The sequence below is a fragment of the Pempheris klunzingeri genome, chromosome 7 (genome assembly GCF_042242105.1).
Source record: "Pempheris klunzingeri isolate RE-2024b chromosome 7, fPemKlu1.hap1, whole genome shotgun sequence".
Classification (NCBI taxonomy): Eukaryota; Metazoa; Chordata; class Actinopteri; order Acropomatiformes; family Pempheridae; genus Pempheris; species Pempheris klunzingeri.
The window spans coordinates 26,459,113-26,480,961 of NC_092018.1; the positions used below are offsets into that span (position 1 = coordinate 26,459,113).

Consider the following 21,849-nt stretch of genomic DNA (forward strand, 5'->3'; position numbering starts at 1 on the left):
CCACCGGCTCGGAGAAAGAGGAGCGCGAGGCTGTTTGAAAAGCCAAACGCATGCTCATAAAAATGTTATTATTCATGTTCGGTCCCAACGTTTCTGCGCTATATGTGTTGTAAACAAGATCGTTCTTGATGATCCAAGTACGGAGTCATTAGAGTCATTAGCTAAGTAGCTGAATTTGAATGAATGGGGTCGACACTCCTTGGGGCGCCTCATTATGCACGCGCATTAAAAGAAAGCAATGGGGGGCAAATGGGTGGTTAAAGGCACGAACAAAAAGAGGGGCAGGGTCTGCGAGGAGGGCCAGGATTCAAATTCTAAGTGGTAAGATGTCCCCATTGTCAGTGGGGTATATAGGAGGCTGACCAAACTCGCCAGATGTAGAATTGGCACAAGAGAGAAGCTGCCTGCTCACCGATGAAGATCCAAAGGCCAGGGCTTAGGAACAGCACCATGGCCCCCTCGCGCTGCGTTTGGATTGCTCTGTTCCTTTTCTCAGTGATGACAAGTGGCATTGGAGTATTTGGCCGCGCGGTAGACAAGCTGGAATTTCTGTCACATCGGCCGAAAACTGCAGATGAATCTTCCGGCTCAGCTTTACGCACGGACGCGCTGAGGCGCTGGAGGCGCAGTATGGCGGAGACGCACCGGGAGCGGTGCGCAGAGCTGTCGGCGCCTTGGCAGGAAAACGCGCAACAGGCCCCCGAGGATCATGCAACATTGTTGCAGCTCCGTGTTCGGCCTTTTACCCCGGGAGCCTCCCAGGGCCTGGTGTTCCCGGGAAAATCTCTTTTCAGCTTCGTCCGACGGGTTTACCGCTGCTGTCAGGAGGGACTAAACTGCAGAAGCGTGAAGGGAATACAAGGTCGCTTGAGAGGAGGTAAGGCAGAGTAATTGCAGCTAAAACACATGCTTCTGTCATAATACATGTTCTGCTCTTATACTGCTGAACAGAAATGTGTTGGCTGTATTGTGTTGGGTTGGTCTTGAGGCGCACAGGAGCTCCTGAAGGGCTGCAATAGCGCAACCAGAAAAAACTGAAGATCAGGTTCCTTTTCCAAGTACTTAATTCTACTAAATGTAACTGCAACAAGTAGCTATTGTAACCACAAGTGGTATGTGGGCCTGCAGACGACACATGCACACATATGGTGTGGAAAGAGTGCAGTAAATGTCATAAGCTGTAGAGGTGAAAGCTGAGAAGCTGTTAATGGCTTGATCAATTCAGCTGTATAGAGGACAATGTTATCTGCATATAAATGAGCCTTAGCTGGCTTAATGTCCCTCCAAGAATTGTTGAGATATCCTGCTGACAGATTAACAAGGTGTTAGGAGTGAAAGCATCACCTCTGTGGTGAAGACTCTACTCTGATCCCTGGGATTTACCCAACTGGAGCCTGGCATGAGTGTGTGTGCTCTTCAGTAATGTGAAATGCTAAGCTTCAAACTACTGTGGCTCACTCTTTACTTCCATTTCTCTTCCTCCTCAGATAAAGATGTGGAGTTTCTCCTCACCAGGGAGATTTTAGCGTTGACAGTTATAAGAGCTGAGCTTCACCTCCAACTGTCCAACCCACAGCATCTGGACATCCACCCTGTGCTTTCATCCATGGCGAAGCGTGACCTTCCAACAAGGTGAAAATTCAAGACAAATTCTGCATTTGATTTTTCAGTGTAAAAGCCTACAAACGTTGGAGCGGTGGCCCCTGGGGGTCTCAGGCCTGGTTGTAATCCTGTTGTCTCGCCTCCTTCAGGTACAGTTTGTGGTCACGGGGCAACACGGTGGAGCTGAGGGTGGATCTGCTGTTCCTTTTCCAGAGTCTGCAGGAGGTGGCAGGTGGTGCCAGAGGGGGTCCCAGCTTGGTGAACATGAGGCGGGTGGTGTTTTCTTCCAGGGGGGGTAGAGCAGGAGAAAAGCCCGCTCCAGGCGCTCTGCAGGACACGGATGGCGACGTGTGGGGGGATGGGGTTGCCAGCGTGCTGGAGCTGGGCTTGGTGCTGGGCTGCAGCCAGGCTGGATCAGGGGTGTCTTGTAGAACTGGAGGGGTTCACCTCTCACACACACCTTTCATGGCTCTGTACTACAGATGAAGTCAAACTGAGACTGGACTGGAAACATTTCATCTGTAGAATCATACAGTCATGTCAGAGCTTATGAGGAAATGATGCACTTTAATGTCAAACCTATTAATTTATACATGTTATTTTTTGCTGAATATATATTTTATATATATATATATATGTATACACACACATATGTACATAGTGAATATGATATACTGTAACTCTATGAAGTCGGTCTTATCGTCGTGCTTATTAAAGCTCAGTCTAACAATCTAACTGGCTCATGACATAAGTGTGTGGCCATTTCAGCTTTGTTCAGCTGTGTTCCTCTTGTGGATACAACACCTTTTAGATATGTGCTTCTATTTACAGAAGTTTTCACAGTTGGTGGGAAAAGGTGGAAAAAAACAACACCTGGACAAGCAAAGGGCCTGTTGGTACACGCTGCGTGCTGCGACCCCGCTGAACCTTGCTGTGACTCTGTTCATCTGAGATGGAATTATTGTTTGCCCCTCAGTTATTAACGTTTTAAGGTATTTAAGCTTTTGTGAAGATGCACAATCTCAAAACACTTCACACTTCAGATGCTGCAGATTCACAGGCACAGCACTCGTCATAAAACAAACTGAATTTGACACGAGGCTGTGCAAAGTTCCTAACAGAGTAATCGACAGGAACTCAGGGATGTTGGAGCCAAAAAACAGCCGCAACACATTCTGATAAAATAGCACATTTATTAAAAAGAGACAGCATTTATCAGCATTTCCCCATTTTGCAGATATGTCACATCTGAGTTAGATCAGAGCTCTCCGACACATTTTCTCAGTCCACCTGCTGCTGCCTACAGCCCTCAGAGGAGCATCAATTTATCCAACACATGTATAACTATAAAGTCGGACTCTTGTTAAAGCGTACACTCACTCACACTGTGCGATCGGTGGCAGACCTCAGCGTTTGTGTGCTCAGCCTGCCGCCCAGACGATGGACAAATTGACGATTTTGCTGTTCAAATTGGTGTCAGTTTATATTCATCTCACACGCTCAGTTGCTTTGACAATGAGAAACAAGGAAAACGTAGTAAAAAGCTGAAAATGGTCGTCTCAAACAACTTTACATCAATTACAGAGCAAATGAAATGACTGAGGGTGAGATCAGGTGTCAGAGCAGGGGGATAATCAGAGGTGACATCAGGTTTTAATGACATGACATTTTCTTCCCCCTGGTTTATTCACTGTTTCACCAGATGAGGGAAAAACAAAGGATGAAAAGTAATGAAGAACCTTTAGCGTCACATTAAGACACTGTGTTGAAGAATTTTGATGGATTGACGGCAATTCTTTGGTTCTCATGTGAACAAAAAAGCAAACAAAGAAACACCGAGAGCAGATCTTCATTCCACTCCAGTTCATTCAGTTGTGAGATGTATTACAGGTCTGAAAAAGGCTGGTGAGGAGCTAAATACATAAGAGATAAGACTGTTTGAAACAAGTGCTGGACATGTACATTTCACACAGTTCTCTTACAAACCTTTCCATTTGTTTTTGACTGGCTTTGCTCCTAGAGAAGTTGAGGTTAATGACAGACAGATATATTAAATCTACTGACAGACGTCTCTTAGTCTTAACAAGAGCTGTTTTGTGGGATGAAACTCTAGCCCTGAAAAGTGTGTTGAACATAAGGAAAAAAGAAGAGAAAGAAACACAAAAAAGGAGGCTAATTTGATGTAAGCCAACAAAAGAGCAACCTCAAGGCGAATGATGGTAAAGCACAATGTATTCAATAATTCAAGGCAACAAAGACAAACACACAAAAAAAGACGATTTTAAAATACATGAGGCAGTGCAAAATGTCACACCAATAAAATATCACGTTTTAAAAACTCAAAACAAAAAACAGATCCTGAGGAAAAAAAATTCAACATACATACCCAAGCATATTATAAACTATGTCCAGATCAGCCCCACTCTGATTTAAATTATATATAATAGAATGGAAGATCCCCCATATTCAGACATAATCTCTTTTATTTGCCTTTCCGACAGTCAGTTCATCTGATTGCCCATTAATTTTTTAATAATCTGTACCAACAACCGATCCTCCCCAGTAGAAAGGCCACAAAGTCTTCCTCAGGAGAAAAAAAACAAACAAACAAACAAAAAAACCAGCCTAACACCTCAGCTACACAAAACACAAAAGTGATTTGAACAAAATTGTTGTCACACGATAAAAAGTGTGATCTTGTACCTTATATACACACGCAACTGTGTAGACTTGCAGAGGAACAGAACGTGGTGACTTTGGTGCTGAATCAAGTGAACTTTTTGCATCTTTTCAGAGGGAAAAAAAAAAAAAAGGTGCCTATATGTCTTAAATATGAGTTGAATTTATAATTAAAGAAAGAAAAACAACAAAACAAAACCGCCAACAACTGACCGAATATTTTCTGGCACTAGCTTCTTGCCCACTTATCAAAATGGGAGGGAGAATCAAGGAGTGAGGAAGGATCCACAACACCTGAAGTATTAACCAGTTTTCAAGTACTGCATATGTCCCACAGCAATACTGGCAGGGAGGGGGTCAGGCGACATTTAAGACGCATTAGTGAAACAGGCAAAGTTACAAAATCGTCCTTGGAGTAGAGCTAAGCACTTAAGGGAGGTAACTAGATACATAAATAGGAGGGTTCACACCATGACGCCATTAAAAATGAAGAACAAAGCTGCTTTTCAGTTCATATGGAAAGAGGAAAAAAAAAAAAGGATATCATTGTCCAAAGGCTGAGACGAAAACACAGAGTGGACTCTGGTAATGTGGCAATGTAAAGTAAAAAGGCTCAAAGATGAAATTTTGTCCCCAGATTGCTCAATCAATTCAAGGACCAGAACAAGTAGCTTAATTGCACTGAGAGTTCACACTGAATCATCAAAACAGTACAGTCCACATGAAAAAGTTTAAGACAATAGATTTGAAAAGGCTGAGTGAAGACCGAGGAAAATACAATAAGCGTTGATTTCTAACATTTAGTAAACGTTTGATTTTCTGCTCATTCTGATGTGTGCTTTCTCACTTGTGGAAACTTTGGGGATGTGTGAAACGAGTGCATTGACTGGCACAGATTCTGATGATTTATTATATCAACATTGAGCTGCAGTGGCCTGTTCTCTTTGCTTCAAATAATATAACGCACGTTCATGGCCCATCAAGGTCAACACAGCGTTCACCAATTCTTTGGTGAAACAAAAAGGCAGGCATGCATAATGAATGAATGAGTGAATCGAAAAGGCAAAGATCACAGAAAATACAGTGATGCAAGGATCCTGACTCAATAGAGCTGAAGCATTTCACAGCATAAACTTTGCTTTTTGCTAAATACAACTGTGGTGTCTCTTACTGAGAGAAACTGTTGAGGTTTGACATTTTCACTTTGATTTGCGCACATTTTAAAATAGATCCCTCGTTGGGAAAAAAAAATAAATCACTGTCGAGGGCACTTTTCTTGGCCTTGAATCAGTATTTGGTGGAAAAATGCCAAACAAGTCTATTACGCATTACCTCACATCACCATCAGATTTGTGAAACTCAACCTTTACTTCTGAAAAGACAAGCCGATTCAGAGAGCAGACAGCAAATACACATGCCAGCTACAGAGCTGCTTCAACACCATGCACTTTCCTCTTCAACAACTTATGGCAGGTAGATGATGGCACATCAACAAAAGGACTAACTACATATCTGAGTGGAAAGACACGAAAATGCAACATGTTGAGAAACACAAGAGACTCTTAAATGGCAACTGTATTTCACTAACCGTCTGACTCATGTTTCTATTCTATTTAAACCAATTTCTAAACTGCAACATTCCCAATTTGAAGGTAACATGTCTGACCGGATGCTGAGCAGGAGTATTAGGAAGAGTCTGCCTCCTTGCTACACCCTGTACAAAACAATGCTTGTAGTTTATAAAAATGGGCCCGGACCAAACACTCCTGAGCATCCCGTAGCAGTTGAAATGTGGTTTCTGTCTCTGAGTGGAAATGACTAACATCGTTCAAAAGGGTCAGCAGAGGTGGATGCGAAACACATTCACAAGTACACGGCATACACTTCCTACGTCTCCTTCTCTCTCTCTTCAGACGTAGAATCTGACAGCAGCGTTTGCCTCATCTCGCAGTGGCTTTCAGAAAAGTTTTTGTCTCTTTTTGTCCTCCATTGTCGTGACTTTCTCCAAATTCTCTCCTCTGTGTACACATTTACCTGTGCTGCTGTTGTCCCCTTGACCCCACCCCACCCTTACCTCCCTCACCCCTGCCTCCCTTCCCCTCCCTCTTCATAGTCTCACGTCCGTCTTGTCCGTTTGACGTCTCTTCGATCGCTAGTTGTGGCTCACAGCCGACAAAGGCAGAACAGTGTGGGGATGAACACCCCGAACGCCACCAGGATGGGAAACATTAGGCTGCTGTTGTCGGCTGCGTATGGGTTTGGTGTTCGGGGGCCTGACTGGACCCTGTACTTGGAACCTGCCGGGAGCTTTTTCTTCCCACCTTCCTCGCCCCCCTCACTATCCTCCTCCTCTTCCTCTTCTTCCTCTGGTTTCTCCAAACCAGGGTGAGGCTGAAGTTTTGGCACATCTGTCAAGGCAAAGGTAGTCCAAATCACACAGACAGACAGACATTGGTATATAAACACTTGTATAACACCACTGAGTCTACAACTAGTGCACCAAAGGGCTTACATGAGGTTGAGCAAGATAATGTAATCTACTTAATATACTGAGTTTTATGCAAGAGGGTATGGTTGCAGTCTCACGACTCACCTTCTAATGTCCCCTTCATCACATAGAGAGCGCAGACCTTGGGGTTGTCATAATAACCCTGAAACACAGAGCACATCGGTGAAACAGCAGAGACGGTGGAGTACTGTACAGGAGTGGTAATAAACCTTGTTTCTAACAATGATCCATGATATTTTTTGCTAATTAGGTGCTTTTCAAGAAAAACCTAATTAGGCCGGAGCACCCTTATCTAAGTCTGATGCTCAACTTGACAAAATCATCAAATACGCCTTTATTCTAAATTTCTCACACTGATAAAGGGATGAAGGAATCATACATGTGGTGCAGGTGGATTTCCACTGAACAAGTTGAGAGTGCAAAACAACACCACCTGTGCTAGGGAGCTTTTCTAGTAGTTTTAACATTTGCAAAAAGTGCAAACCCACCCACAGTGTCCCACTTGGATCTCTTTAAAAGAGAGACAATGCAAAGAGGACCAGTGATCCACAAAAAAATAAAACAAAGAAAGAGGCCACTGCAGAAAAACTTTTTTGAAGTATGCCACCCTACAAATTTAGCCTACAGCCACATGTTCTACAAACCCACTGGCAAAATCCTTCATGTTAGAAACCCGGGCTTAAAGGGAATAATCATCATGTTGAAAGAAAAAAAAAAAAAACATGTTATTCTTATGGCCTGCAGCAATCTCATCAGTATTTATGAGTAGTTCCCAAACTTAAAAAACTGAACCATGGGTAATCTCTCCTACTGTACGCTCTGCTATATTGGAAGCACTGGCATGGTGCAATCAAGGACTACATAAACAAATGTGTCAAACCAATGTTCACTCAAATTCAAAGTCATTCCTTGGCAACATTTACATGCAATAGCATGTTCTAGTCTGTGCCAATAAGAAGAGATGTACGGTAGGACAAAAGGGGAAATGGAACACACATCATGTTGTAGGAAGCCTTATAATGTTGAATAAGGTGAAGGGACACTTGAAGCAGATTGTCAACAGCACTGCAGCTGCAGGCCCATGGCAGCAGATATTTGATGTGTGCCCAGGAAATTAAATGGAACAAAGTTACACAGTAACCAACCTCATCAAAAAGAGAGACCATCTTTATTAGTGTCAGATGATGGATTCATGGCCCTTTCAGCTTATATCTCGTATAGAAATGCAAATAAAGAAACTTAACAATGGGTAAATACTGTTGAAGGTGAAAACGGACTCAGAGAGTAGCTGTTTGACGAGAACTAGAGAGCAAAGTTAATATCGCACTACATGACAAGAAAACAAATACAATAAAGGCCAACCTGATGCGGGACTGTTGTCAGTCATTCGCACGGCCCACACACTCCAACTGGCTGTCAACAGCCCCTTTCAGACATGGAGCTCATTATGTAAATGTCCTGCTGAATTTAAATGGGGGGGTCCCATGTTTGCATAAGTGTTTGAATATTACGTGACTTTCCTATACCAGTTATTATGGCCAGTTTTCCACACACCTCAAGTCTGAAATGAATGTTGTCGTATTAGAACAAAATTAAACATTTTGAGAAACCCAGAAAGAAAACCATTGAAACAATTAACCTGCTGGGCCGCCACTTTACCTCACATGCAGGGCTGAATAAACAGACTGATGAAAAAAAAATGATGTAATGAACGTCTGTCATTATCACAACTCTTGACCCTTGTATAGCAAATTTTTAGAGAAGCTCTCCACTGTCATAACAGTAACATTACATAATCACACAGGATGTTCTCAGTTCTGTTTCCTTCAATTGAAGGAAAAAAAAAAAAAAAAAGAGACAAAAAAAATGTGCCTCTTGAAAAACTTGCTCCTGATTATGTACCAGAATTCTGACACGACGAGAAAGCAGAAAATCAAAAGACACATTTATCTCAGATTAGAACAATCCCCCTGTAAATGTAGTATATGTTCCTACAACCTCCTGGCTCCACCTCACCAACCTGTTTGGACAGGATCAACAAGACCAGGAGGAAGTTGTCAAAATGCTACTGAAAAGTGTCATGGTAAAATAAACAAACTGATGCTCCCTTTTTACAGACAAAAGGCATCCAGAAATACCTCAGGTAATTCAAAGAAAAACATCTCACCTTTACAAACTCCACAGTGAGCTTGCCGTTGAAAGTGGACACCTCTCCCTGCACACTCAGCTTCCCACGTCTAATGGAGAAGGGGACTATCTCATCATGAGCTGTGCTGTGACCCACTCGATCAAAGATATCCAGGTCCTTCACCACCACATGGCCGTTTAGACGGACGTCAAACACCTAGAAACGAGTATAGTGAGAGTATAGTGACGGGTATGCAAACAACTCCCAGAGTACTGTCGCTGAACACCAGTGTGCAGAAACACGTCTATTAAAACAGAAAAAATGATGCATGATATTAACTGGACAAAGGGGGATATCAGCACATGGAAATGAGGTGCAAACAAGAAATATGCATACACTGTCCATTGAAACTTCACACTGCAGTAGTGTATCAAAGATTCATTAATTGCCATACCTTTTGCTGTGACTGGGCAAAGTAGACCTCTGCATACTTCATAACTAGAATATAGTCTCCTTCCTCACGAATGGGAATATCATATCCAAAAGTGTCCTCATTGTAGCGCTCTGTCTGATACAGAATCTGGTCCTCTGGACTGGAGCGCAGTATTGGCAGCCGCACCCCATAATCAGATGCTTCAAAAGGAGAAAAGCGTCAGGTTCAGAGTGCACTTTGCTCACAAGACCACATTAATAGCTGCATTAGTGGAAAACAGATCATGTTGTAAGTCAAGGAAAGCAACCGAATTGGACATTGTGCAAGCCCTGACCTTTTCCTGCACTCACTAAATACAGTGGCCCTCTGTCTCAAATGGCAAGTTACCTCGCTGTGTTCACTCCAACCACAGTTACAGTATCACTGCCTCATAGCTGGGGCCAGGAATCACACTACAGGCGATTTGATCATATCATCACCTTCTTCCTCTGCTGGCTGAGAGGGGCGGAGCTGTACTGCTCTGTGCTGACTCTTCATTAGTTAGTGGCTACTTGCGGAAGCAAGACCATGCAGAGTTTTCCGCTGGAAATGTCTGTTACTCTGAGGAACAGCTTGAACTCCCAGCAACTCCTTAATTACAGGTGAAGCCCGGCAAGACTTGTATTAACCACCGACCACATCGACTCACCTTTGCCAACCTTCCCTTCCAGTGGGTCCTTTTTGAAGTGAATGCCATGCACGTCTACGTGTGTGTCACCCCCGGCATTTACAGCCCAGATAACCCGTTCAGCCAGGCTGGGGCCCCCACCGTCCGCCAAACACTGCTCTGCCAGCAGCGACAGCACCGCTGCGACCAGCCCGACGACGAGCTGCGCCGTGACCCGCTGCATTGCCCCGCACAGCCCGGTCCTAGACACAGGGACAGACGGCGTCGGTATCTGCCCGCTTGAAGCACAGACTCCCTGTACGGAAGTAACTCTCCCACATGTAACATTAACCACACAAGGATGGCTAGCACCAGAAGCTAGCCAGCTTGTCTTCATGACATGCAACATGATATGCTTAAGTTAGCCGGCGTGCTAACGTGAACAGCACCGACACCGGCAGTAGCATTAGCATGGAAGCACACACAGACACAGACAGACAGTGTGATTATCACAAGTGTCCTAGCTTAACATATTTACGATATAAAGCCTCTGCATTAACATGACAAACACTAAGACATGATTAGAAATTAGCGACGAGGAACGTTGGTAAGTTAGGCTAGCTAGCTGCCTACCTGTCTAACCAGAAATACTTGGTCAATGAGAGCCCGGCTAACATAAAGTCTCCTACCTTCCCCTTCCACAAATATCTTCAGGCCGTCTTTGACCAGTGTGTGAGCTTATTTCTGCGGACACACTCTCACCAGGTGCCCGGACCCTGTAGGATAACTCTGCAGAGTGTGGGTATTCACAGTCACTGGTGGCCGCAGGCTGCTACACCGACTTTCATTCAATGTGTGCATCCAGACCAGGCAGCGTTTGCTCTGCTAGCTTCAGCGGCTGGCAGTGTGCAGGAGGCGGAGCACAGCGCTGCCTAACCTCGGGCTTCCTGTGGCCAGTGAGTGACACACACTGTGCCGAATCACATCCTCCTGCGAAGCTCTCCTGAACTATTAAACACCATTTTATTACAAAAACCCATCACATGCTACTCTGTTACTATGATGTGCACATTATATCCCAACTGTTGTGGGCTGTAAACATTTTATGTGCATAGTTTAACCTTGGCTCTCAGAGGCCAGACACTGAAGCCCAGTATCTTTTTTACACGTCAAGTGAGGCTTGTGGGACTTGAACACCCTGAGTTCAGCCTGTCAGGCAGGACCCTCAGCCTGTCAGGCAGGACCCTCGGCCTGTGCACACACCCCCTGCTTTCAGACAGCGAGGCACACAATCATCTATTAACCACGAAGTCAACCTTTTACATTGTGTTTTAAAAATGAGTGCACACACTTCAACGAAAGCACCAATCCCAAGAGTTTTGCAGTGTTATAGCCACTTATTTGACTATTTATCGCTTGCTATGTATTGATGTTGTAATTAATTATCGGTTTAATTATCAGTCGCTGCAAGTCTACAACAGAGTAGTTGTAATAACCGGCGCCGATCCAGCCATTCTACTCACTGACAACCTCAGGTAAGATGTCCTCAATATTATAATGAAATGTGTGTATATATATATATATGTATTTTTAAAATACACTAATATCACACGTGTTCTTTAAGAAATCCTAACGCCCCCCTCCTTCCGGTATGGTATGGTCCGAGTCTTGTCCAATCAGGAGAGTCCAACGCAGCGCGCACACGGTGCACCTCAGAGTTGACCAGAAAGGAATGAATGGAGATTGTTACTATAGCAACAGCAATACCTCTATGGATGACAGGTGTTTCATGGCAGCTTTTTTTTTTTTACCTACAGCTTTGGCAAACATACGTTGAAACACAACATATCCTTAAATTAAAGCAAACATACAGCCTTAAATTGTTTGCTACAGCTGGTGCTGTGGATTTGTCCACATTTGCAATAAATTTACAGCAACCTCCTACAAAGTCTAAATGTTTCCACAAAGTACTTTTCGTGAGCATATGTGCAAGCTATTTTTTTTTTCTTCCTATTTTACTGATAGTGTGTGTCTTCCACTTGCAACAGTGTTCCTCCAGAAGACAAGTGGCCCGGAGGCAGCACTTAATAGTGCAGTTTTTATCGTGGGAGTTGCTGTGCCTGCAACAATCTCCTCTTTTCTTGCTAGATGAATACTAATTCTTGCACTGAACATTTTAGTGTTAATGATGCATTTGCATACATACCTTGTAACTACCTGATATGCCTTCAGTAATACGCGTAACTAACGAATATGTTTGTAGTAAATCAAAGCATCAAAGCAAAATTAGATGACACAGGAGCACCGCGCAGTTATTTACAGTTTCATTTGATGACTTGCACAGTGATGGTTGTGCAGTGTTGCTGCAGGTACATCTTACCCAGTCTGCAGGCCAGAGACATGTATGAATAATAGATATTACAAGGGGGAGGTGTGTTCTCAAGACATGCAGTGACAGTACACAGTGCTCTACTAAATTGATAATGTATCAATCAAACATGACATTTAAGGTCCATACAAAAAATAAGCATGTTTTTGAGTATGTATCTTCTTATGTGTGAATCTAAAAAAAAAAGAAATGAATTTACTCCTTTTTTGTGCCTGTATTTTCTTTGACAACACCACTCAAGGGGGCTCAAATGTAAACACCTTTTATTTCATTACAATTAACTTGGCGAAATATTTTGTTTACTTTGTTAGACAAAAATGCAAATGTGCATACTGAATTTAATAAACCTGTCTCTTTGGCATGCATAAAAATTGCTTCAACGACACAGACGTGTGGAACTTTACCGCGACTACAATCGTATTGACATACAGTACAGGTACAACATAACCACATCCACTGAAAATACAGTTATACTGTGTGTGTATATATATATATGTCATTCCTACTGTATGATCACAGACAATCACTAGCTCCCGTAGATTAGAGGTTAAAGACAGTTGGAATTCAAACCTGGAGGTGCTCCATTTACACTGCACACAGACACTGCATAGGATGTAACAAACCCCAGCAGGCTAGTGTCTGTGAGCACTTTGGTTCTCTAGGTTTACATTTTAAGAGAGAGCTGTCTGTAAATAGAGTTTCAACTGCCCTTGATCTAAGACAGTAGCGAATAACATATATAGAATGTATTCAGAGTGATATTTCTCATTAATATCAGAGATCTGCTTCTTCATTGCATGTAGTTGTCAGACAGTGATGCTATTGTTGAACTGGACTCGCACAGTGAAGAATCACAGATGGTCACACAGTTACAATACAGGTGTTATATTGCCACATGGGTTCCTGGGCGGAGCACCAATGTCACACAAAGGACATTCCACTTACAACTTCTAATAAAGCACAAACTGTGTGGAAACAGACTGTAACGTTCAACATTGCACCGATCATTTACATCTTCTCTGCAGTCATTCACTCTCTCATCCTGACTTTGTTGTACATCAAAGGCGACATTTTGCAAGACACTTATTTTTACCATGTAGAGGACGAGACAAGACATCAGCGATCTATCCACACAGGAAGTTATTTAGTGAGAGTTAAAGTGCAAAAACATAAGTTGGACAATCATGAGCTAGGCTACAGCAAATTCTGCCTCCTTTGAACTGGAGGCTTTTCAGGAAGAACACTTATTGATCGAAAGTGTGAGGTGACTCCTCGCTCCGTAACATTCAAGGAGTTTTAATTCCAGTGTCATTCAGAGTTGGGTGGCTCAGAGATGTAAGCACGTCCTCTGTTGTACTTGGTCAAGTATAGAGAAGGACACAGGTTCACATTCAGGACTGATCATTTTACGATCTTAGCGAGACATCATTCGTACAAACTCTGTGAAAAGACAGGAGGAGAATGAGAAAATGCAACAGCTGCACTAAGCTCAGCAGAATATCTTAAATAAGTAGTTTAGAAAAGGTGATTTGCCTTCAAAGTCAACAAGCCCATCACCATTCAAGTCAACATCCCTCAGGATATCTTCCACTTCCTTTAGACCCACCTGGGAACAAAAGGCAAAAGTTAGTGGCGTACCGCACATGGTGGGTGGAGACACTCTGATATATTATGATCCAAATCTTTACCTGTTGACCCAACAACTTCCTCATTGCATCTCGGAGCTCAGATGTGCTAATGGCACCATCTCCATTAGTGTCAAACTGAGAACGACAAGCAGAGGCATTAAAGTAAATAGTAGAAATCTCACAACTTGAGCTACAGAATCCAAGAATCTACATTTGGATCCAGAGACTCTTACCTCTCTAAACGCGTCTTTTAACTCTTTTATTCCAATCATGTCTGCAGTTTCGGCGAGGAGTTTTGGGCCCATCAGCTCAACAAAATCCTCAAAGTCAACATGACCGCCCACTTAAGAACAAGAGATTTTGACACAGAATTTCAAACCACAGTAAAAACACATGACACAACTATATACATGACATATAAATAAGTCCTCACAGTTCATATTTATCTGTTGGCTCAGCTCGATCAGCTCCATTTCAGTGGGCATGTATCCCATAGTTCTCATGCAGTTTCCGAGATCTTTACAACTGATGAAACCGTCCTTGTCTTTGTCAAACTCTTTGAAAGCATCCCGCAACTCTGTTGAGCAATAACAGAATTATTTTTAGTAGCTGAATTGTACGGCTGTCGTTCTACTTACATGTGAGAAAACTTGCCCTTCTTTTTAATCTAGTTTTACTGTTATGTTTGTCCTGTGAAGCACAAACAAACCTGTGTTTCATTTAGAAATACTTGACTGTGCGACTTCAAAGAAGAAGGAGAACTTTTAAGAATGACAACTTACCGTCCATTTCCTCCGGCCGCAGCTCTCTGTCCTATTGAGAAATGACATTCAAATGTTGGCCAGTACAAAACCAAACTCACGACACATGAAGAAATCATGATCACACATGTATGAACTACATACCGCTGACAATGCTGTGACTTGAATGATACCCAAACCTAAATCAGCGCTCTTCTCCATATCAGTCGTCTCAAGAACCTCACCTTAAGGATGTCTAACAGTAAGAGATGGTGACAGTAGACTGAAACTATCTCACATCTTGATGACAAACCCTCCAAGTATAAATAGGCTGATTCCGATCAAGCATAACTGGAAACCGTAACCCTCGAGTTCACAGAAGAATGTGACTGTTTCTATTTTTTTCAGCGCTTGCTTATAATGTACGCAACCTTTAAAGGGCAGAGAGAGAGGCAGACATATCCCAGAGCCCTCAGGGGTTAACAGCAGGAGCAGTGAGAAGTCTAAACACAACACTGAGTGCTGACGTCAGGCCCAAAGAACTGTCTGACCGGAACCACCTGCAGAAAACACACAGGAGGTACATGAGCCCCTCTGAGACGTAGCCCGCCAGCCCAACGTGTGTGCAGCATCAGCTCTTCTGTCTGCCAATCCATCACTATAAGTGCATCAACCTGATATGTTCCACTGCACTGCTGATCACTTCACCCATGTCACTGTGCAAAAACCTCCAGTGCTAGCCTGTTTTCAGTGAGACTTACAAAAGCACAAAACCTGAAGGATGCTCATTCTTTTTGTACAATTCACCTGCCATCACTGTGCGTTGATTGACTGATCGGTTGACCGAGTGCAGACAACAAGATATATGAGCTGTGGATGGGGTTGTAACTGAGTCACGGGAAGGAATAGTTTGACATTTTGGGAAACGCGCTCTTTTGCTTTCTCGCCATGGGCGAGATAAGAGCATTGACACCACTCTCATGTCTGCATCCAGCAGCCGTTAGCTTGGCTTTGCACAAAGAGTGGAAACAGGGGGAAACAGGTAACCTAGCTCTTTCTGAAGGTAACAAACTCTACAAACGCTATTAGCTTATCTAAAATTCACAAATGAACACGTCATATCTTGTTTCTTTACACACAAGATATGACGACCTCCAATAACTAACAGCACCTGACGGATTAAACAAACAAGATGTTGACTAGTGACATTTAGAGGTGCTGGTAGATGGAGTTTGTTACCTTTAGACAGACACAGGCTTAAACTGTTTGCCTGCTGTTAGTCTTGGGTATCTGTGAGAGACAACCAGTGGGACAGAGCAATGCTAAGTCTTTGCTCCTTAAACCCTAAAATGAGGGATACTGCTAATCTAATGTAAGTAACAAATGTAATGAAAGTTGTTGCGTTCATATGCATTGCAATTATGCACAAGCTCCCAAACATGCTTGTAGTCACTTCTGAGCTTTCAGGCTCAGTCATCTTCCAAACCTGTGTGTTCCCTATTGACAGCTGGCAAGAAACCAGTTGAAAGCAGCAGGAGTGGAAATAATATGATAGATAATAAGTGAAAGGGTCTCAACAACTCGGCGGTAATAGTTGTTGTTGCAGCCTGTTTGGTAATGATAGAAATAATATCCAAGTTAGCGATAATGCTGATGCATACAGACAGATGTAGATAAAAAAAGTATGTTTGTCCGGACTTACGTACAGCCTGCCTGCACGTGGCCAAGCCTTTACTCAGGAAGACACAGGTTTGCCCCATTATGCTGCTCACGAGAACACAGTTTTGTGTCATGGAAACAATGGAGTCCTGATAAGGCCCAAGATACCCTGCCTGGCCCACCTCCTCACAGGACAGCACCCCTCTGAATCTCCTCTCAGCATCCTGGAGCGTCTTTCCAGAGGGGTGCAGAGACAGTGTTAGAGATCTGTAGCAGCTTCATTGCAGAATGCATTAAAGATACAAGTTGAGAGAGGATGTCTGGCAGTCAGTGTAGACTCTTGGAAATAGGCAATAGATTAAATGCTACACAAAAAATAGTGGTTGCTTGGGGTGGCTGAGGTGCTATAAAGCACCACTGCAAATAAAGAGCCTGCTCAGCCCCTATATGGTCCTTTAGAGGCTCTCTACTGGTTCGCCAGCTTACTTTAGTTAGGTAAAGGTTTTCATTTGACAAAAGAGGTACTATAATAAAGGTACTATATAGCACCAAAAGTGGTTCCCCTGTGACCATGAGCCAAAAAAAGCACTTTTAGTGCTATGTAGCACCATTTTTATTTAGTGTGCAGGACAAAACTGTACTTCTCTGCGAAGGTATTGTGTGTGTATGTATGTGTGTTGTGCAAGTTTGTATCAGAGGAAATATGAAAACATGTCAGAAAGGTAAATGCATCAATAACACAGCACGTTGCCAACTTTCCACTCATCACTCCTAACAGTTTACTTGCCACGTTGTAGGGACTGGCACCTCACACCTATACACTGTCACAGGAACAGTAAACATGCTCGGAACAGACAAGACAAGCTAAAGCACGAGGGAACAGGCTATATGTGCTGTCCTCACTAAAGACATGATCTAAATTCGTTAGGATACAATTTCTTCTGATGGACATACGGTATATTTTTGCTAAAAAGTAGTTCCAAAGTTCTGCTAAAGTCTGAAGCCATCAATCTGTCGTGTCAATAAAATGCACTAGAGAGCCGTCTGCAAGCAGTGAAGTTTCAGAATAGGTTTCACTTCTTAAGGGAATTTCCATTGCAAACTACTGACATTTAAGAGTGTGGATGTTAATCCTAACTCCAAACTGGGTCTAGTATAAACCTGATGAATGCTGATTTAGTCTGTTTTGTAAAGCACATCAAAAAACACAAACAGATAATAAAAAATCTTTTTTGCAACATGTTGACTAAATGAAAAAATGTGATGACTAACTTCATCAACATGTGTGAGTTCGAGCAGAAAGAAGAACTGCAAGTGCACACAACCCTGCAAAATTGTAAGCAAGATCGCATGCACAGCCATCCAGTTTCACTGACCAAATTTGAAACGCGTCACAAAATCCACCAAACAAATCCAGACACACAGGCTGTAACAGAGTAGTGCATCACAATTAAAACGGTCCTACCGTTCTCAGAGGCCAGTCTAAGCAGTTTCCCATCCCAAAGGAGAAAAGAGTGACTAAAAAGGACCATGAGGACTCTTTCTCCCTTAAGTCTGCAGTTTGGGTTTTGAGAGGAGTGAAAACTCTGGTTTCAGCAAGACCCATGAAGACTGGGATGGTAACCTACAGCAGGTTGGAAAAACGGTGAACTGCACTGTGCTGAGCTATGTGGAGTTAGTAAATGAAAGTAGCAGTAGTAAAAGAGACGGTGGGAGAGGGAGGGGGTGGGGGAGAGAGGGAGACGGAGAGAGAGAAGACATAAGAGTGAGGGTGTGAGACTAAATGAAAGAGGGAAGTGGGCCAAGGAGGGAAACAGAATTATGCCTATTAAAGGAAAAGAGGATGATCCACTGACTGTGAGATATTTCAGCCAACTGTCACACCGACCAAACTGTTATAGTTATTCTGTGAGCAACACAGACAATTCAACATGGATTCACAGGCTCCTGACAGAAGAATAAACATGAGAAATGGGATAAGGGGTAGCAGCTTTCCTGCTGCCAAATATAGTATTAGCAAATGTGCACCTGACAAGTAACCTTTGCCTCAGTGTCACACACACATTGTGAGGTGTTTGCTCTTTCTGGGCCATGAAAATCTGTACCAGGCAAGTTTAGGAGAACACTCTGTAATGACCTATTTCCAGTCTTGCCGTCCTCCTCACCTGCACTCTCACTCTCGAGCGCGCGGACTAATTTCTCAATTTTCCAGCTTGAGATTGCATTTGAACTCATGCATTTCACTCTGTGTTTCTGCATACGCCCTTGTTTTTCTTGCCTTGCACCCCCACTCCCCTGCACATCATCATCTGCCCTCTGCAGGCGAGGACAAGGTCACTGTGACCTACAGCAGCCACCCAGTGCCAAAGAGAAACCCATGAAGACTGCGATTGTGTGAAGAATACAGTCACTGGGTAGTCCATCTGTTACAGTGAGTTTATATCTACGTGTGTGTGTGTGTGTGTGTGTGTGTGTGTGTGTGTGTGTGTGTGTATCTGCAGAAAGAAGACCAGACTACAGGTGGCTAATCAGTTTTTGTTTGCACAGATAATTACTGAGGATATGGTTCCCTTTATGAAAAGACTTATACAATTCTCATCCCAAGGTACCTGATCATCATCTGTTCACATGGATTTCCATTCTGGCCTGTCCAAACACTACTTGCAGCCAGAGCGTTAAAAATCCAGTTTATTTTAAATGCTTTGTTCAGACAAAATGCCAAGGGCAGTGTGTGTATCCCTCACACCATGCGCTGCATTTCCACCCGCCACTGAACTCCTCTCCATCTCACTGTCTCATCAAAGACCTTTTCCAGGTCACGCTAATGTTTTCACAGAGCTGCTCACAGACTGACTCACAGGTTATTTGTAGAATAGGCTTTCATACTATAAGTACTAGAAGATTTTTCTCTTGAAGCAACAATGGATGATCTCTGTGGTCCCACACTGAGCCTGATTTACAGCTGAGAGCTTCCTAATTCAGCAACATACTTAAAATCACTTCCTGATTCACGATCAGACTAAAATACAAACACCCTGCACGGAAAGAGCTAAACTCTGACTTCCAAAGGGGAGACTAGAGAAAAGCCCTCAATGAACTGCACCTTATTAAGACCTTGGTGAGGTTCTGCAATGTAAAACTATATAAAACCGGTTTCCTTTGCTCTGTGTGTTACAGTTATGCAAAATCACATGACTGATGAGAATCCAAGCATACGAAGATGAGCTTTCTATCGTATAAATAGATTCAAGGCTCAAAATAGAGCCAAACAGAAACATCAAAGCGATTTCCTTCAAACGCAACACGGCCATCTCTGCAGCGTTCCTCACTGAATGATGCAGGAACATGAAAACACGTCTTTGACCAAATACACATCAGCACATCAGAGATTTCCACCTCTCTGTAATAGAACATTTCACCTGCCCCGGCAGCATCCACTTCAGTAAAAAAAAAAAAAAAAAAAGGGCTCCCTGATTGAGAAGGTCTGTAGGAGGTAGTGCTGGATTTACAAATTACATAAGAAATGAATGTGTAAAAGCTTCTTTCCTCTATAGTCTGTCCTGTAATGACACCGTTTGCAGAGTGTATCACAGAGCACATTAGCTTATAATGATTGTAAACAGGACTTTGGTGTTGCCAGAAGCCACCACTTCATTGGCCACTTCATATCTGTGTGCGCTTTCGTGGAAAAAAAAAACAAGGCACTACTTTTTGCATGGCAATCCTAACGCATTAGATTTTTTTAAGAGAACGCCTGCAGAACTAGAGACACTAATGTGGTGTCATCTATTCAAATCGCTCTATAAAACCTGTTTATCCTTTGGCAAGCCTTTTATTAGTGCAGCACAAAGAATAGGCTCTACTAAACACATTTCACACATTGGGTTTGGGTTTAGGGTGTCACTGGCAAAGCTCGTCAGGGGCCCCTGAATTTCCAGGCGCGTTTCTGCTCTTCACACATCCAAACTCCTCAAATCAATTTAACCAACTGGCCAATCGTGGATGTAAAATAATTACGACAAAAATATGCTAAGCAACTAACGGATCCATTCAGTTTGCTGTATCAGGGCCTTACCTGCCCAAACAGTGAATTGAGGATAGTGCGTAAATTGATATCGGACGCAGAGGAAGCAGCACTGGACCTCCGGGATCGGCGAGAGGACCTGCTGGACAGCGGCACCAGGGAGCAGGAGGACGGGGATGGACTGCTGACCTGCCCACCGCTATGAGCCAAGCTGGCCCCTTTTTGGTCTCTCGGCTCACAGAGAGGAGCCCTGTCGTCGTTGCTGTCCGACAGAGAGGGCACCCTGGGGATCGGGCGAGTGTGCGTGTGGCAGCGCCGGGGATGCTCAGGTTCAGGTGGTCCCGCCGCTGGAGGACGGTCCTCCCGGTTGTGCTTCCTGCGGTGGTGGTGCCGGTGTGTGGGTTTGGATGACCTGCAGCGCTCCCTCACACCTCGGCCCGCCTCGCCGTTTGGCTCCGGCGGGTCGGGAACTTGGCTGTGAGGGGCATGGGATTTACACTTGCCCCGAGTGGCTGCATTATTACTACTGTCCTGGCTGCCGATGAGGGACGGGTGGCACAGGGGTCTCCGGGCACTGATGTCGCACTCGGCCGACCAGAAGGACTCCTCGGCTTTGCTGCTGCTCTGGAGTGCGGCGGGACGGTGGTGATGCTGGTGCTGATGCTGATGGTGATGCTGACTTCTCCGGCTTTCCGCTGTGCGTTCAGGGAGGTGTGTTGGTCTCCTCGCCGCCGAGGATGATTTCAGTAACGAGGTGGTGGATTCAGATTTGGGAAATGAAGAGCTCATTGCTGCGGATCTGGTCTGGTCTATCTCGGTGGGTTGATCGTCGGCATCATACACAGTTTTCTCTCCATTGTCGACCCATATTAGCATAGCAGAGGCGCGTTAAGTTAGGCTACATTTCACCACCTGATCGCTGTGCGGCAGCGCGGCCGGAGCGCGCAGACAGCGGAGAGAGGGGCACACACGTCGCTGCAGAGCGCGTCACCTTTTCATTGATGTGGATGATGGTCTCCGGCATCGTAGCAATGACGTGGGTGTGTGGACGGTAGTAAGATGGAGCAGCGGTGAGCAAACTTTTCCACGACAGACAGACAGACAGACAGATAGGTAAACGTTACACCACAGACACCCCCTTAGAGGAGAAAATGTTGAAATGATGTTGCTACAGAACTGTGATCTGCACACAGAAAAACATTGTGGGTGTCGACACAGCAGCCACAAAAATAATGGAATCTACAATACCTGCAACACTATCCTTACCCTTTGTGAATTTATGTCAGGGCAGTGGCATCAAAATGTTAATACAGTTTAGATTTAGATGTGTTTTATCACTTTTGTCCCATTGGACAAATTATTTTATTATTTTTATTTATTATTGTTTTCTGTCCAGGGACACATTCACCTGC

The 21,849-nt window shown here is 43.8% G+C and overlaps 3 protein-coding genes across 5 annotated transcripts; 1 reads left to right on the forward strand and 2 right to left on the reverse strand.

The window, feature by feature from the left end:
* Positions 1 to 630: 630 nt before the first annotated feature.
* On the forward strand, positions 631 to 2,203 carry LOC139204293 (uncharacterized). The gene is made up of 3 exons (XM_070834292.1): positions 631 to 877; positions 1,488 to 1,632; positions 1,752 to 2,203. Exons 1-3 carry the CDS (start codon positions 631 to 633, stop codon positions 2,086 to 2,088), a joined length of 729 nt encoding a protein of 242 aa, XP_070690393.1. The 3' UTR covers positions 2,089 to 2,203.
* Positions 2,204 to 6,401: 4,198 nt separating this feature from the next.
* Positions 6,402 to 10,930, reverse strand: mlec (malectin). The gene is made up of 6 exons (XM_070834313.1): positions 10,687 to 10,930; positions 10,040 to 10,260; positions 9,373 to 9,551; positions 8,958 to 9,134; positions 6,875 to 6,932; positions 6,402 to 6,689 (listed from the first exon to the last, which is right to left on the reverse strand). Exons 2-6 carry the CDS (start codon positions 10,239 to 10,241, stop codon positions 6,445 to 6,447), a joined length of 861 nt encoding a protein of 286 aa, XP_070690414.1. The 5' UTR covers positions 10,242 to 10,260; positions 10,687 to 10,930; the 3' UTR covers positions 6,402 to 6,444.
* A 1,743-nt stretch (positions 10,931 to 12,673) lies between these two features.
* On the reverse strand, positions 12,674 to 21,226 carry cabp1a (calcium binding protein 1a). Of its 3 annotated transcripts, XM_070833617.1 has the most exons (8): positions 17,879 to 18,031; positions 16,461 to 16,646; positions 14,797 to 14,827; positions 14,448 to 14,591; positions 14,248 to 14,357; positions 14,075 to 14,149; positions 13,920 to 13,992; positions 12,674 to 13,826 (listed from the first exon to the last, which is right to left on the reverse strand). In XM_070833617.1, the coding sequence occupies exons 1-8, from the start codon at positions 18,017 to 18,019 to the stop codon at positions 13,801 to 13,803; spliced, it is 786 nt and encodes a 261-aa protein (XP_070689718.1). In that variant the 5' UTR covers positions 18,020 to 18,031; the 3' UTR covers positions 12,674 to 13,800. The 3 variants fall into 3 exon arrangements, with proteins under 3 accessions (XP_070689718.1, XP_070689717.1, XP_070689720.1); XM_070833616.1 differs by lacking the exons at positions 16,461 to 16,646; positions 17,879 to 18,031 and adding an exon at positions 20,489 to 21,226; XM_070833619.1 differs by lacking the exons at positions 16,461 to 16,646; positions 17,879 to 18,031 and adding an exon at positions 14,920 to 15,085.
* Between the last annotated feature and the right edge of the window lie 623 nt (positions 21,227 to 21,849).